This window comes from Ciconia boyciana, chromosome 1, assembly GCF_034638445.1.
Source record: "Ciconia boyciana chromosome 1, ASM3463844v1, whole genome shotgun sequence".
Lineage (NCBI taxonomy): Eukaryota > Metazoa > Chordata > Aves > Ciconiiformes > Ciconiidae > Ciconia > Ciconia boyciana.
In genome coordinates this window covers 125,027,057-125,043,849 of record NC_132934.1, presented here as the reverse complement: position 1 = coordinate 125,043,849, position 16,793 = coordinate 125,027,057, and the positions used below count along the sequence as shown (strand labels likewise).

Below are 16,793 nucleotides of genomic sequence, written 5' to 3'. Positions count from 1 at the left end.
ACCAGGGTACTCAGTGCATTCTTTACCTTGGTCTTTACTGCTAAGTTCTGATCTCAGGGGTTCAGATCCTTCAGACTAGTGGCTAAGTCTGGGAGAGTGAAGCATTAGCTACAGTAGAAGAATATCAAGTTAAGGGCACTTAAGCAAGCTTGACATACAAAAGTCCATTGGAGTGGATAGGATGCATCCAAGGGTGCTGAGGGAGCTGACCTATGCCACTGTAAAGTTGCTCCTCTATCATTTTCAAAAGGCCACAGCGATCAAAGGTCTTGATGACTGGAAAAAGGCAAACATCATGCCCTTCTTCAAGAAGGCCAAGAAGGATCTAGGGACCTATAGGCCAGTTGGCCTAAGCTCAGTTAAGAAAAAAAATTCATAAAACAAATCTTTCCAGAAGCTATGTCCAGATAAATAACGAACATGAAAGTAGCCTGGGAACAGCCAGCACAGTTTTGCCAAGGGCAAAGCATCCCTGATCAACACCATTGCCTTCTACAGGATGAACAGCTTTGTAATCAAGGGGAGAACAGAAACGCATTTACATGGACTTTTGCACAGCTTTTGACAAGATCTCCCATAGTATCCTTGTAGCCAAGCTGGTGAGATATGGCATGGGTAAGGGGACTACAAGGTAGGTGAAAAACTGGCTGCACTGACAGGAATAAAAGGCTGTGACTGGCTACCAGTTGGATTTCTTTAATGCTGGTTACTAGTGGTGTTCCTTAAGGATCAATACTGGGACCAATACAATTTAACACCCCCACCAACAACCTGCATGACGTGAAGGAATGCACTCTTTGGAAGTTTGCAGGTGATGCCAAACTGGTGGGAGCAAACAGAGAGACCTCAGCTGGCTGGAGGAACTGGTTGACAGGAACCTCATGAAGTTCAGCAAAACCATGTGCAAAGTGCTGCATCTGGAACCAAACAATCTCATGTAACAGCACAGGCTGGGTACTAAGCAGCACCTGGGCAGCAGCTGTGCAGAAGCAGACCTGGGGGTTCTGGTGGAGAGGAGAACAGGCATCAGCAATGTGCCCTTGCAACAATGACAGACTGTATTAGCACCAGTGCAGCCTAGGTCAAGGAAGTGGATTATTCACCTTGAGTCAGCATTTGTGAGACAGCATCTGAAGCACTATGCCCAGTTTTACACTCCCTACCCAAGAAAGATGCTGCCATACACACGTGGGTTAGGGGCTGGAACACATGACATACAAGGAGGGGCTGAGGAAGCTGCGTTTGTTTATGCTTAAGAAGAGAAGGCTATGGTGAGATCCTACTGCCGTCTTCAAATACCTCAAGGGGTGTTATAGAGAAGATGGAACCAGACTCTTCTCAAAAGTGCAACAGGCTGAGGGACAACAGCCACAAACTAAAACAGTGAAAAACTAGTGAGACATTAGGAAAACAAAGAAACACACAGAGGCAGTCAAAGACTGAAGTAGGTTACCCAGAAAGATTGCAGGACTTCTATCTTTGAAGATATTTAAAACTCAACTGGATATGACGCTAAGCAATCTGAACCGACTTTGAAACTGTCTCTTACTTCAAGCAGAGGGTTGGACTAGGTATCTCCAAAGTACCATTCTAACCAAAATTATTATCCGTGTCTATGAAAGGAGTGAAATAACAGTCATTTTGTCATTAGAACAGAATGGAACTCAACGTTTCACAAAAATTAGATGTGTAATTGCACTGTTGTTGAAGTCATGAATAACATGTTCTGCCTGCCTTTTTTTTAAATCTTGTGTGGATGATTGAGCTCTTGCTGCAAGTTTGAGAAGTAACAGTCTTGTTCACTAACTACTGCAAAACCACTAGGAAAACTGCTTGTTTTTAGGAAAACAGTATGTTTATGTAGTTCTTGGAAGTATTTTAACAATACTTCTCTTTTAAATACTTCTCAGCAGGAACTGTTCATTCTGGAATGCAGGCATAAGGTTTTACCTTCCATTTCCCCAGAAGAGAAGACAGGGCCTTGCAAAATCATTATAATCCAAGTTCCAGTTAAATCTTATATAGCCATTACTGTATTTAGATAAAAGTTTCCCATATACTACACTTTATTGGAGGATACAAAGGAAGTGATAAAGAATACTGAGCAAAAAAAGGTCTTCATTATCAAGAAGCAAGCCCCTAGATTTCCCCCAGAACTCAGCACTATTAATTTTACACCACAGTACTAATATTTTTTTAATCCAACCACTTCTTGTCGCAAAAGTGATTTATTCCTATCATTAGTAACGAATAAATGACACTTTACAAAGAAAAGCCATATTATACTGCGATGCGTAATTTCCTATCAGTTTTTCTTATCACGGCATCTTTTAGCTAGGCACTATAGTAGTCAACTTAGATTTTACGTGAACTTCATTAGAAGATAATACCATCACGTCTTCACCAAAGTATGTATGCCATGTCACCAGGCTAGCTTCAAGAAATAGACTTGAAGCCCAACTACTGCTGCCATTACAGCTCTCAAAGTTAGGAAAAACAGAATAATCTGGATAATTAGACTACCTTCCTTACAGCTTTCCTCCAAGAGCTGGAAAGCCACTTCATCAAGAAGAGTTGCAAGTCAAAGCTAACAAGGATGTGAACATTTAATTTCAAGACAGTTTCAATTGCAGGACATCCTTTGTAACCATTGAAGGTTGTCTTATTTTATCTGTAATCCATTAGGATTTAAGATGTTGCTCCAGACCTGTGTGTACCACAAAGTAGATTCCAGCTTTACCAACAAATGCTAAACATCTAGATGGGAGAAGCCCCCCCCACGAGTATGAGGGAGCTCTGGACCTAAGTTGAATGTAATTTCCTCAGCAAATAGAGTGATAATTACAAACAAAAACCAAAACAACCAACAAACAAAACCCAGACTGTTTCTCTTCGTAAAATATTATGCATAAGGAAAAGGGGCACAAGGAATTATCCCAGGTTATGATTCCCTGAAAATGGGATTAATTCCACAACATGTTATGACAGTTTTGGAAGATTTGAGATAACTGAATTAATGATCATCCTGGTACACAGAATTCTTTATTAACATTCTTAGGAAGATTATAGCTGCTATATATATGTCTCCAAAGAAAACTAGGTCAATTACATGTCAACACAAATAACAAAGGAAATAATTTTCTGACAACTTCCATAAAATTTATTCAAAGAAAAAAAAGTAAATCAAGTTCTTTCATCTTGGGGAGGTAGGGGGAGGGAGGGGGAAGGCCTGCTCTGGTCTCTTACATTTGTTTTCTAATAATCTTCACACTTCAAAACCACATAAAACACAAGCAGAAAACAGTGCTCATGATAAGAAAGATCAGGTAACATGGAAAAAAGCAGAAAGGAGGTTTTTGACTTGTTTTAATTGTTGAACTGCTTCTTCCGAACAAAAAGTTTCTTTATCACACTAACTACAACCTACTTAGGTTCTCCAGTTCCCTTTCACATCAGCTTTACTGTCACTTCATTGCTTCAAGATTCATGAAGAGAAACATGCCCTTAACAGAGTTCACCTATTATAACAGCAACAGTATGTTACTGAACAGTGCAACAAAAAAGAAAGCCCAAACAACAACAAAACCAAAACCCAACAAAAACTAATCTTGCCATTGATGCTGAGAAAAATCTTGAAACTATGTAGTGACAGCAAGACAGACAGGGCTTATTTTCTTGCATAAAACCTAAATTTAGGAGAAAAATATTTTATTTAAACAGTTCTATATTAATCTTAACATCCTAAACAAAGTCCTGTATTTTAACATGCATTACAGACTGTCTTACTGTAACTCACCTTTCCATATCAGTCTTTCTTGGTAATCTAAATTAAAAAGGAAAAAAAAAAAGTGTATTATATATTGTTCTATTACATTTCAGACTACTAGAAATTTTGTTAGTGACCTTCAACTAAGTACAAGAACTTCTACATACCTATAAAGAGCATTTCAAAATTTCTACGATTGTAAATATTTCCTAAATACAGTGAAATTATATGTTTGATAAAGGAAATAGCTTGACAGCTCTAGAAAGCAGCCTAGTTAAGGGGGAAAAAAATAAATAAAATCAGGTGTATTTAGCACCACAGGGCACCTGCCACTACTCTGTACCAGGTAAGCTGGAACTGGTCAAATTAATTTAAAAGCTTGATGAAGGGTGGTGAAATCCCAAGACTTCTGCTAGTCTAGTGAGCCACATAGTATCACTGCCCGTACTTTGTAATTGATGATTCTCACTAAGCATCCATGACTAGAGTTACTTAATCCATAGTAGAAATCCTAGAACATCTGCAGCATATGTTAAAATTGGCTGTTTCCTGACTTGCCTGAAATTAGTTTCTCTTCCCTTTTTAATCAACCTAAAAGTGGAGAAATGCCATACTCCAGAACTTTATCAATGACCTGTGTGACAGATACTACTGCAGAGAGGGGACTGTATTTCTGTAATGTTCTACAGGTATCACAGGCATCTCATTTAAAAAGTTGGGTTTTTTTTATTCTAGAACTAGGCTGGTGCTAGCAAAATAATGTGAAATCATTTTGTTGGAGGGAAGGAGGAGAATGCTTTCCAGCTGGGCTTTCTACTAGCCAAATCCATATTTTATGGGGAAATACAGTGGAAAAATCTAGCTTACTCTGCTTTTGGAGGGGACATCACATAGCTTATAAACTACTTGGTGAATCAAAGTGCCCAAAGCATTCCCCATCTGTTGTTCACACCACCCATTTTATTTTGTACCTTAATGATGTACTTAAGTCAAAAGGACCTGTTCTACACCTTAAAACAAGAATAAAAGATATCACAGGCACATGCTCCTACCAGAACACATACAGTATCAATTACTGTCTACACATACCATAAACATACAGGGAAGACTTCTTGACTGACATTTTGGAAGTTCTTCCAAAGCAAACTAAAATTCTAAAACTCCTCATCCTTTCCAGAGTTTGAACACTCTTAACCCCAAGTTAAGCAAAACTCTGTTTGCATACTTACCAGATACGGTATTTTACAAGAACTATACCTTTCTTTTTCCCATTTGTTCTGTATGTCACTTCTTAAAACATACAGGTTCCCCACAAGAACCTCTAAGGTTAAACAAACTAAAAGGGAAACAGGTTTATACAGAGTCCAAATGCTTTCATTAAAGTTTTCCTTGGCCCAAAAACATTCCTTTGTTTTGCCACTTCAAACACAACAACATCAGCACTGCAGATTCTAAAGTAAATGTAAATAACTTATTTTCTTTCTCCAAAATAATCAAATGGTATTTTTAAAAGTTCACAGGTAACTCAGGGAGCTGCAGCATCTGAAAACATTTTAGTTTCACATGGTTCAGTTTCATGTATTTTGTTATCAGTACAAACGCTACAGTTGGGGTTTTTGGCAGTAATTTGGGGGCAAACTTAAGCATTTAACCAGACGATCTGCATTCAGCTGCTCTGCATTCCTCACAATCATTTTCTCTCTTTGTGACAGATCACTCAGCCGCTTTCGCTAGGCCCCTGAATACACTCCGATGCACAGACAAACCTGCACGAACAGGACATTTCCGCGGGGTGTGAGAAGGGGAAGGAGCCACCACCACCCCCGCTCCAGCCCCGGCCGGAGTCCGGGACAGATCCCTGGCGAGGCCTCCTCGTCCTCCCGGGATGCTGGGAGGCGGCACTGGCAGCCGGGCAGGGACAGGCGCGGGAACGGGCCGGGGGGAATTTGGGGCACTCACAGGTCGGCCAGCACGGTGAGCTCAGCGTAGGTCCGGTGCAGGAGGAAGTCGATGAGGGTGCTGAGCCGGTAGCCGGGGCTGGCGGCGGCTGTCACGGCCCCGGGAGCCGGCGGGGCCGGGGCTGACGCGGGGCCCCCGCCGGCCGGCACCAGCTGGTTGCTCTCCAGCTGCACCGGCGCCATGGCGGCGGCGGCGGCAGCAGCAGCAGCAGCGCCTCAACCCCGAGCAGGAACCGCTCGGCAGCCCGGGGCGGCCGGCGCTCCCGGCGGCACCGGCACCCGGCCCGACTCGCCTCGCACGGAGGGAGCGGGGAGGCCGGGGGCGGGCGCGGGCCCCGGCGCTGGGGCGGGCGGCGGCGGCACCGAGGGGGCTCCGCAGCGCTCAGAGCCCGCTTGGCGCAGGGGCCGCCGCCATGTTGGGGGCACGGAACCGGAAGCGAACAGCTGTGGCGGACCGGAAAGAGAACCTTTCCGGGAAAGCCTAACTCGGGGGGCCGGCACCGCGCTCGAGTGGGCGGGGCCGGCAGGCGGCGGCGGCGGCGGCGGCGGCGGCGGGGGTGCGCGCGCGCCGCGGAGCCGTTGGGGCGGGGCGTCGCCGCCGCCGCCTGAGGGCCAGCGCGCGGGGCCGGGCGGCGGGCTGGCGCGTCGCCCGGCCCGGCACACCTCTCCTGAGGCCCTGGGCGGGGCGGGAAGGTGGCCCGTGCCTGGGAGGCCGGCTTTGCACGTCGTCCGCCGGTCTGGTGGCGGCGAGGCTGGAGGGGCCGAGCCTGGCTGCCTCGTCGTGGGGCACGGCGGAGGGGAGGCGCGGCCGGGAGGGGAAATGGCGCCGCGCTGGGGAACGAGCTGTCGGGAGAAGGGCTGGAGCCGGCTGCCTTCCCTGAAGTGCTTCCCGGCAGCGCCGCGATTGAAACATCTGTAAAAGAGGATGGGGAGAAAAACGAGGATGGCTCTCCCATTGTATCTGCCCGCGTTAGTGAAATACGGGGTGAAGGAGAACCAGATTACAGACTTAGCGTCTCAAAGAGCCTCGATGCGGTTCTTCAGGCTGTCAAGGAAACAACGGTCTGTGTTAGGCGCTGGGTTCGCTAATCCCTTTCTAATGGCTTGGGAAATGTGAAGCATTTGTGAAGGGAGCAAAGCGATGCCGGGTAATGGAGACCGGAGGTGGCTAGCTGTACATCCTCCGTTAAAGTTGCTGTTGAAGCTCGGAAAAGGAGCAGTGAGCAGCAGAGTGGTCGGTGGGATCTGGTGATAAACACAAAACTGGGAACTTTTGCATATTTCCATCTTCCAGATTAACTGACGCTTCTGAAGGGAGCGGGGGAGAAGGAAGGTCTGTAAACAATTGAACATGGATTTTTTTGTGTGTACTGGTTACCAAAGTGGGCTGTGTAAGGAAGGGAACAGTATAAATCCTGAGTGTTTTGTATTGTGATTCACTCGAGTGTTAAATCATAAATTCTTGCCTTATGTTTACACAGAAATCCCCAAAATAGGCACGTTGTCGGCAATAAATATCCAAACTTCTGAAAGTTCACTAAAAAGAAAAAAAAAGTCCTACTTGTTTTGTATTAAATATAGACTTTTAAAAACCTCTTCTCTTACTCATCTCTTTCCAAGGTGAAAGTAAGCAAGAAAAGGAAATTTTTTCAACATGAGAAATGTGTAGTCAACATTTAATATAAAAAAAAAAAGAAGGAGGCATGTATGCCAGCAACAAGAATAGTTGGTTATATTCCTACGGGGAGCACGTTTCTTGCTCCAGGTTACGAGCCGGTTGCCAGCTGACAAGGAGCAGCTTTGCTGGCAGGCAAGCTCTCCCATCGCCTCCTTGGAGCATAAAACCGTGTATTGAGCAAGATGTACAGGCTGCCAGCCAATGCCTCCTCTCTAAGGAGCGAAGAGACGAAGAGACACCAGCTGTAGTGGAGCGCTGCTCCTCACCCATCCGGGTGGGAAGGGGCTGGATCACTACAGCTGTGAGCCGTGCCAGCCCGCAGTTTTGTGGGCTGCTTCAGCGGTGGTGAGATGAACCTGTGGGCCTTAGAGCAGGGGGTGGGTGCTGATGGATGGTTGGGAATTTTTTACTCCTAAAATCACTGAAATGTGTTTAGACCTACGTTTTGCATTTATATTCTTTTCTTTAGGTTAATGGAAGTTTTTTTCAATACAGGTGAAAGAAATACCTACTTTGTGCTGTTTATAAAAATTCATCTATGAAGGATAGATGTCTGGATCATATTTCGCTACAAACAAGTTATTCGCTCAGTGTATTGTAAGTTGTTGCCTCCCCACTGCAAAGATGCATTTTTCCAAATGTATGACAATCATTTTTTTCCTTTATATGCATGAATAAATGCAGTGTGCCCATTTTATGGCCAGCTGGTTGCACTGTTGAAGAAAATACCAACTTACATGCACTGGAATGCGATTAGGCTATCTATAAGAACTACAAGTTAGAAATACAGGCTTTTTAATTGTTCTTTTCCCTTCTTCCCATCTCTTCTAATTTAGTCCATAATAAAATTCCAATTTATTTCAGCAGCACAGGCTTAGACTTTGTTGATGAAAAGGCAGGTGGGAAATTGTGGTGCAATTGGACTTTGCCCGTTAGAGCTGTTCTTGCTTGGAGAAGCTCTGGTCTTGGTGAATTTTTCAGCCTTGGCTGGGGAGCGGGGGATATCCACTTGTCTTGGAGAGGAGAGGTTAATCAGAGCTGCGGCAGGCATCATGCTGAGCTCGCCTCTCACATGGCTGCATAGGAAAGAAGCTCTTGCTCCTGTTTTCAAACAAAGGAGGAGCAGCCGCAGAGAAATTTCAGAAGCTCAAGGCTTACACTTGTGTGCACTCAACAATCATGCTGTTGGGAGACTTGGCAAGATTAGTTGTTTTAGCAGTAAGCTGAAGATGAGTATTAGGAGTTCAAAAATCAGGTGACTGTAAAAAGAAATATATATGTTTGCTGCTTCTTGTTGCCTTTCTGAGGTGGCAGTGCTACCACTGTTTGATACAAGTGCTTCTAAGAAGGGTGAGCATTGTGTCTGAATTCAAAACCCCAGCTTATAGGAACTGGAAATAGGTTTCAGAAGTCTGTTGGGGTGGCAGAGGCAAAACTATGGGAAGGAGAAAGCTGGGGCAGTGGGGTTGCTGGAAAGAGTAACAGGACTTCTGGGGGAGAGAGGGCTCCCTGCACGGTGCTTCCACGTGGACCTGATGAATTGTACAGTTGTTAGGTAGACTATAGATAACCCCTGCATAATGTATCATTCTCCCTAAGGGTGACAAACAAAGTTGGATTTTTCAAGCTATAAAAAAGGACGATGAAGCTTCAGTTGTGATTGGGGCTGTTGGTTCTTGCAGTCTTACAGATCCTCAATTTCTTAACATTTAAGTGTATGAATGAAAAATGGTATATCTGATTGTGGACTGCAGGTCAGGCCTGCAGTCATTATATGGGCAAATTTGTTGCACGTAGATAACGAAATTTCTTAAATTAATATTTCAAGGTAAATAGCACTCTCTAAATGCAATTCTCCAAATAACAAAGCAGATGCCAGGTACAATACAATGGTGCATTTCAGGAGAATAGTCAAGCAGAAGTAGTGAATAACGCTGAAACGTAACCGATATTGTATTCTTTCGTACAGTAGTGTGTGTCACTAAATTATATGCCCTGGGAGATTCATTGTGAGTTACAGAATTTTGCAGTTTGCAAGGGTGAAAGGATAATTCAGCATAAAATATAATCTGATTTTATTTGATAGGTGTGGTTTATTTTTCTGTTCATAGTTGATTGACTATAGGTGACCTGTTTCTATACTGTCTAGTTACTGGGATTATGATATTTTATCAAAACTTCTGAATCTGCTGCTGAGCACTTTTTAAAAGCAGTGACATTTTAAAAATCTTGAAATTACTGTCGTGCTTCCCTGTTGGCTCTTTGCTAAGAGGTAGGCAGTGCCCATTTGTGGAGCTGAGAAGGATGGCTGTGTTTGTAGTGGGTTTTTCAGGCTACTTAAATACAGATTTCTACTGTATTTTCATTTGTGTTAATTCTCTTAATTCAGCAGTTTTCAATCTTCTGCCATTTAAAGTTGATGGCAAATTTTCTAGTAGTAATGGGAAGAGAACAGGCGTGGTAAGTCTCATGCATGCAGTTGGCTCTCGCCTCAGGCTTTCTTGCAGACAGGTAATGCCTCACGCACACATGCAGCGTGGCATTGGGACCCCTGTCCAGCTGAGTGACTTGATGTGCGGGGCACGGCTGGCCTGTATATTTAGCTTGATGACTGACTCTACCTGGCTCACCTTTTCATGGAGCATGGGCAAGGTCTTAGAGCCGCAGGGGAACCGGGGAAGTGCCTGGCAGGAGGATCTGGTAGGCACACAGGAGAATCGGGTTGATGCCCTCGCAGGGGGCTGCCCAGCATTGCAACCTGTCTCCAGACGTCAGCCTGGCCAGCTCCTGCTGTGTGCATCATGTCCTCCGCTGTGCGATAGATGTCTGTCAGGTTGCACGAGCAGCATGGTAGTCTACTACGTTAGGACTGTACTGCTCTTGTAATGCACTGCTTAGTCTGGCTTAAAGGATGTTTGTGCTCAGGAAAGGCTTGGGCATTCCCAGCCCAGGGGTACTGTTAAATCTTTCCAGTGCAGATGGTGCTGAGGAATCAGAACATCAGCTTCTCCCTCCAACATGGTTATTAATACACTTTGTGAGTCCAGGTAAGCCATTTCTTCTCCATGCCTCAGCTTCCCCACTTGTGAAATAGCTACAGTAGTGATTGCACCCCTCTGTACATGAATATTTATCCAAGCATGTGGCCAAATATTTTAAATTGGCTCCTCTTCCTTACCATAATGGGGAGCCTAGAAGCCTAACTTCAGATAGGGTTTTGTTGGTCGATCAAAACCTGTTGATATTTAGCTGTGGAGCTAACAGTGTTACAGAGCTAACGGGAAGGACAGCAGATGACTTTCTATTTCCAGATAAGTTAAACATTTACTGTTCTTCAGAGCTGTGGGACAAATGTTCAGTGGGAGGGAGGTAGACCATATCGCACTCTACGAGACAGCCTCCTAGCTGTCCTGTGTTTGTGTTTTAGAGCTTGGTCATTCCATTTCTCTGTCAGTTTTTTTATCAGAGAACTGTTTAATCACACAGGCACCTCCTGGACTTGACATTTAAGCATTCTTTTAATAATAAAAAATAATAGCACACAAATATAGCGCAAAGATTTCTTGTTAATCACTTGATTCATAAAGTGTTGTGACATTTAGCAATGTTATATCCAAATGCCTATATAAATTATGGGTAGTAAGAGTTTGATATCTTTCATCCTTTTCAGAAGACATCAGAGAATCAGATATGGTGTGGGAGAGCTCCCACACATAGTATCATTACTACAATGCTGCATATTATGAACTTACAAAGCTTCAACTTTGTATTCAATAAAAATTAAGGTATGTATTTAAATTCTAATGAGTTATCATGCATCACTATACATCAGAGACATACCAATAGCCACAAAATATTTAGACTTTTCCATTGTAGCACTTGCATGAACATAAGACTTTTTCTGTGATGTTATGGTAAAAGTCCAGTTGAAAAATAACAATGACCTTTTAATCACAAATGATTTTATGGCCTATATCTTTATTAGTGATTACATTATTTGTTGACAATTCAGTACTTCATGACTCAAATTGCTGGTTTGTGAGTTGTGCAGGGCTATTGTACCTACAGAAGAGCATTCTTTGCAAAAGTGTATGTGTGTGTGTTAGAGGAAGGGGGTTTGTAGCTGGTTACTGCACAAGTGCTCTGCTTTTCTCTGTTCATTAAAAGGGCTACCAAGGGAACCAATTAAAAAAACCCCAACCTGTAAGTTTTAAAATGATAAGTTACATCTCTTTTTTGATCTACTTTGTTCATAGGATTAAGTTGGGGAACTATTTCTTGGAATGGTAGAAAACATACAGTAACAGATCGAGAGTTCTCTGTCAGTCACTCATGGTTTGTAAGACAGTGTGCCACTGTGAGACAGAGAATCTCTTGTGCAGTGTGTAGTAAAGTACACTACAGTTCTAATTATACGTTGTGAATAACTTAAGAAAAGAAACATTCTCCAAGTCATAAAATAGAATCTTTCATTTTATTTGAATTTACAAAAGTCCCCTTTCTTACAATAATGCAAAATGGATTATTTTTTGAATGCTGAACATAGCCGTGTTAGTCTGAGCTTCTTTTTGGGCTTCTTTACTAATAATGTTGATATCCACTGTAAATTTTAAATTGGTTTGTCTCTGTCAGACTGGAACTAAAGCTAGCTAAAGGCCTTGCTCTCCTCAAGAGTGTATTTTCATTATTATTGTGATTAAGTTAATTACAACTCAATTTACTATTTCAACCATACAAGCTGCATTTTTTCTGTGGGTAAAAAAATGCTTTGTTCACAAGTAATTCTGAAATAGGAGCAAAACAGTAACATCCTTTCTGGACCCCACATCTTTGAAAAGCTAACAAAGGAGAAAGAACCCCTGATCTAGCGCATGGCAGTGAGGTGATGAATTGCACTGTTCAATCATTGACTGGAACAACTTGACAATATCATCCATAACCTGTGATTTCTCCCTGTCTAAGACTCCCTGAGTGTTACTCACAGAATTTGAAAAAATACATGTATGCAGGAAAAATACAAAGTGAGCGCTTATTTCAACATGAAAGTACTTTTGGCCGAAAGGATTTATCTGTACAAACACCTAAAGAGATGGAGAGAATATCAGGGAAGTAGATCTGATTAGTCATACCCAGTGGGAGAAGGACTGCAGCTGTGAAGTATTCTGTCCTAAACTTAGAAGTAGACGGCTCGATTGTATTTAACTGCCGCTGGCTAATACATTCAGACAGTGCAAACTCTCACGCTCTTCTAAAGACAAGAGTGGGTATCAGGACGTGCTTAATTGCAAATGCTTTGTAGATCTGCAGCTGTGGTCAGATAATGTTTAAATGCTGACCCTCGCTCTCAGAAGTAAGGACACACAGAATTATGCCTGAGCTGCCATTTTCCACCCAGCCTTCGGATGTGAAGGGAGTTGTCTGAGTTTCTGGGCTAAGATGCTATCCAAGAAGTTTACTTCTTGCACAGCTTCTAGAAAGAGCTAATTATTTTCAGAAATGATAAACCAGCACTTTTTGTAGCAGTTAGGAGAAACTTATCTAAACTCCACCTATGTCACAAAACTCCGAGATGTTGGCTTTGGCAGAAGGGGATGTTAGAACGGGTTTGGCTCTGGGGACTGAAGAGCTGATTACATGTTTAGTTGTGTGACTGCAAACTTGGTTGACTGTTAGTGAACTCCAGCGACTCCTCACTGTCCATTAAAATTGAAAGAAAAGTACAGTGAAAAGGCAGAATGTTACCACGGTAGCAATGCGGGAATACCGGTCCTCTGGTGGATTATAGGATATTTTGCTTATGGAGAAGAGGAGCAGATTGCTCTCAGATGCCATAGGGGCATGCACATGGGCAGCCATTCCGGCCAGTGCCAGTTTTGAAAGATCAGACAATGTAGGTTGAGTGTGGAATCACCTCTGTGCAAGGATCCTAGTTCTCCTGGAAACACAAACTTCTTATACCTAACTAGATACTGCCTGTTGTGCCAGAGGGATATGCAGTGCTTTGTGTGGGGTCAGGCAGCACCTGGCTGAGCAGTTGTTAGAGATTTTTGTGGGGCACAGACCACATCCTGAGATCTGCATATAGTCCACAATTTGTGCAACTTACATTTTAGCTTAGAAGAAGAAGGTTCCCGGCCCCGCTGGTTGCAAAGGTAATTAACAGCCTGTGGCTTGTTGCAGTGCTGTCCGAGTCTGCAAATGCTAAAAATTGTTACCTTTCTGCACAGCTCTAGAATGCAGAAGGCACAGTAGAATCTCAGTAAATCCTAGCAACATTATTTTAAATTGAGGTTTAGCCGGGAAAGCTGTAGCTCCTTCTGTCTTTTGTTTGTTTGTTTTTTAGGAAATTATCTGATCCTGAAAATGAGCACTTCTTGTGAAAATGCCTTCTCAACAGAAAATACAGCACCATACAATGGTGCTGTAGCGCACACTGAATAAATCACATGGGGAAATGACTGAGCTTCACCTCTGTACGTCACTTATTAAAATTGGTTCCTTCAGGCTTGAGAGCATGATTCGAAAGAAGAGCAATAGCAAAGCTATGCCTCTCCCTCTAGTGCCTACAGAGACAGACTTTTCAGAGTGTGACAGCTCAAAGAAAGACTGAAGGAGATGCAAAAAAAATAAATGGTGTCTTTCTGCAATGTATTTAGGACAAGCAAAAGCACATTCACAGCTAATTTTAAGCAGCCTTCAGAATGCAGTATGGCACCTTATTAACTCACTTGCACTTAATCCTTGCATTCTGGTATTTTTAGAAGCCATCATGCAATTCAGCAGTACTTTCAGCCCATCTCTCCTTTGTAATGGATGACATCGCTCTATTTCTCATTCTGATTTAGAATTTGCTTTCTGACAATAAGCCTTGCTCACACACAAAAGTTATACTGATTTAACTAAATTAATTTAGAAATGGAATTAAACATGTGCGCTCTTCCGTCTCCTCCCCCTAATGTGGCCTTCTTAATTTGGCTAAATAGTGCCTTTTGTCGCAATCTAGGTGGAACTGGTAAAAGCTGGCCTTCACCGCTTGCCCCTGTCTGATCCTCTGCAACATGATGAGAGTTTGGTCTAGTTGAACCTCTTGCAATCTGAAACTGTAGGAGAGTAAAGTCACCTTCATAGATTTAGGGCTCTTTGCCAGAGGGCTACCTCCCTTGACCAGTTTTGTAGTGCAAGTACCCCTGCAAGTACTGGGTCACAGCAATTTGAATGGATGGGGTTTGAGGCTTTTGAAGACAGCGCCTCTTCCTTCGGTGGCTTATTATTTTTTGATCACCTGGGAACTCAGGGTATGGCTGTATCAAGTGTAAACAGTCCTATTTTGTCTGCATCTGGTTTTATCTTGATCCAGTATCTCCTAGCCAGGAGGCTTAAGTTAGCTTTGGGCTGCCTCTAATGAGCTGCAAATTAAAACAAAGTCCTCTAAACCATGGTTTCTCTCTGTTACGTATTATCTAATCAGGGCTCTCCAGAACAGGCCTTTGGAACAAGCATATGAACTAGACTTACCAGGTAGTTTGTGTTAAGGCTGCTCTGGAGCAGAGAGAAACTTACAGAGAGGTCTTTTTGATGATTTTTTTTCTAAATGCATAATGTGCTTACTTACAGAGACATACACAAAACCTCCTCTTTCTCTCTTTAGCGTCTCATAGAACACTAGTCAAAGGCACAGTACATAAAATACCAGTACAGCAAGAGGTAAGAATTTAGAACAAGAGACAGTAATGCCCCACTGACCATTTTCTGGAGGAAAACAAGGAATGCAAACCAAAACCAATTCCTCTTCCTTCGGCTTGCTAGAATGTAGATAAAAAGAAGACTAACATTTCTAGGAATGGATTTGAGTACATGGGAAAGCTACTGGGAAATCAGTGAACATGTGTACTTAAAACATGATTATTCTGCACCTTTCCCTGCACAGATCCTTTCATTCCATACGAAGAGTGTCCTTTTGCAGTTTAGCTTTATCTGTTTCTAAAAGGTGAAAGAAAAGAGACCACGTGGTCCTCTAGTGCAGAATATCTGCTGCAGAATAGCTGGTCAGACCCATTTCTCTATGCAAAGAAGTTCTAGCTTAATTGCAGTTAATCCAGTCAGAAAAGAGCAACAAATCCCTATGCAGAAGAGGTATTTATCAGTCTAAAATTTGACAAGAAAACAATGAAAACTTCCCCAGAGAGTGCTGAGTCTGAGCCCTCATCTGGAGCTCTCCCTTCATTTTGCCCCAAAGTTTGTCTGTAAAAGAGATTCACAACTTACGACTGTATTATATTACTGCTTTGTTTGAAACATTACATTACGTGAGGAAATTGTTTCTAGGACTTCAGTGTGCTGGTAAATTGTATACCTACCTCTTGGAGAGGGAGGCAAAAGGACAAGTGAATGACATGGCAAGTGTTTATCAATTGTAAGTATTTTACATAGGTGCCTGAGTACGGGAGAACTTAGACTTTTCACATGCTCTGAACTGCATCTAATCTTGATGCCCAGAGGAGCTGATGTGAATAGAGCTCCTGTTGTCACCATGAGTAGAAGCTTGTGACAAATTTTGACTCCGAAAGAAATATGTTAGTCATAGGAAAAAGGGAGAAAGTTAGAGAAATGAAGAAACTGTAGGAAGCCAGAGGAAGCCAGACTGCTTTTAAATCAAGGCAGGAGAAATGTGATCCATAACTTGTCATGACTGATGGGAATGAGGGCTAACTAGGATACTGATTAGGCCACTGGAGGACTCTGGTTTAAGGAGTCTTACAAAAAGGTGCTTTTTATCGGACCTATTGCTAGGGCAGGCACCTGCCGCTTTAATATCTGTAGTTCAGACTATATTTTTCTGCATGCATTCTGAATGTAAACAGTTATAATGAAGATAGGAAATGAATGTATTTCTGCTTAACCCATGAAGAGAGGTTGAGAGCGTCACTGAAATGAAGTATCTTCCACAAATTTTGTAATCAGAATAGAGATTACATTTTGAGGGACTCAAAGGTCTCCACTTAGTATGTAATCTTGCACCCTTTGGAGTGTGCACTCTGCATGTGCTTCCGTCACAGCCTGAGCATGAAGGGCTGGGGCAGGGCACATAATTTCTTACTGTCATGGGAGAAGCAGAAATGATAAAAGCATTTCCAGTACATTGCTAGGAGAATGCTGAGATGGCACATGTACAGTCAAAAATTACTCTTCTAAACAGAGAGAGAACCTGCAGTTTCTGTAATTGCTGGTTTGGTGTTTGTGTCCACAGATCAAAAGAAAGGGAGCTCTCCTCCTGTTAGGTAAGGGAGGATGGTGGTATCACTAGAAACAAGCTACTAATCCAAGATGAAGGGCATAGGGGAGAAGTCCTCTTTGTTTTGGAAGAACAATGGGAATTGGTTGTGCTTATTAC

General features: G+C 42.9%; 1 protein-coding gene and 1 long non-coding RNA gene across 3 annotated transcripts in view; one reads left to right on the top strand and one right to left on the bottom strand.

Moving 5' to 3' along the window:
• MED14 (mediator complex subunit 14) overlaps positions 1–6,178 on the bottom strand; it is a 38,254-nt gene extending 32,076 nt beyond the window's left edge. The window contains exons 1-2 of one of the 2 annotated variants that reach the window (XM_072848129.1): positions 5,726–6,178; positions 3,797–3,823 (exon numbers count right to left, since the gene is read on the bottom strand). In XM_072848129.1, the coding sequence (XP_072704230.1) occupies positions 3,797–3,823; positions 5,726–5,907 (209 nt within the window). In that variant the 5' untranslated portion in view covers positions 5,908–6,178. The remainder of the gene's footprint in view (positions 1–3,796; positions 3,824–5,725) is intronic. The other variant, XM_072848122.1, reaches the window with a different exon arrangement.
• A 1,169-nt stretch (positions 6,179–7,347) lies between these two features.
• LOC140644894 (uncharacterized) lies at positions 7,348–14,479 on the top strand. Its single transcript, XR_012039860.1, has 5 exons — positions 7,348–7,747; positions 7,898–7,999; positions 10,376–10,449; positions 11,073–11,187; positions 13,746–14,479. It is a non-coding gene; the product is annotated as an uncharacterized lncRNA (long non-coding RNA).
• Positions 14,480–16,793: the final 2,314 nt, after the last annotated feature.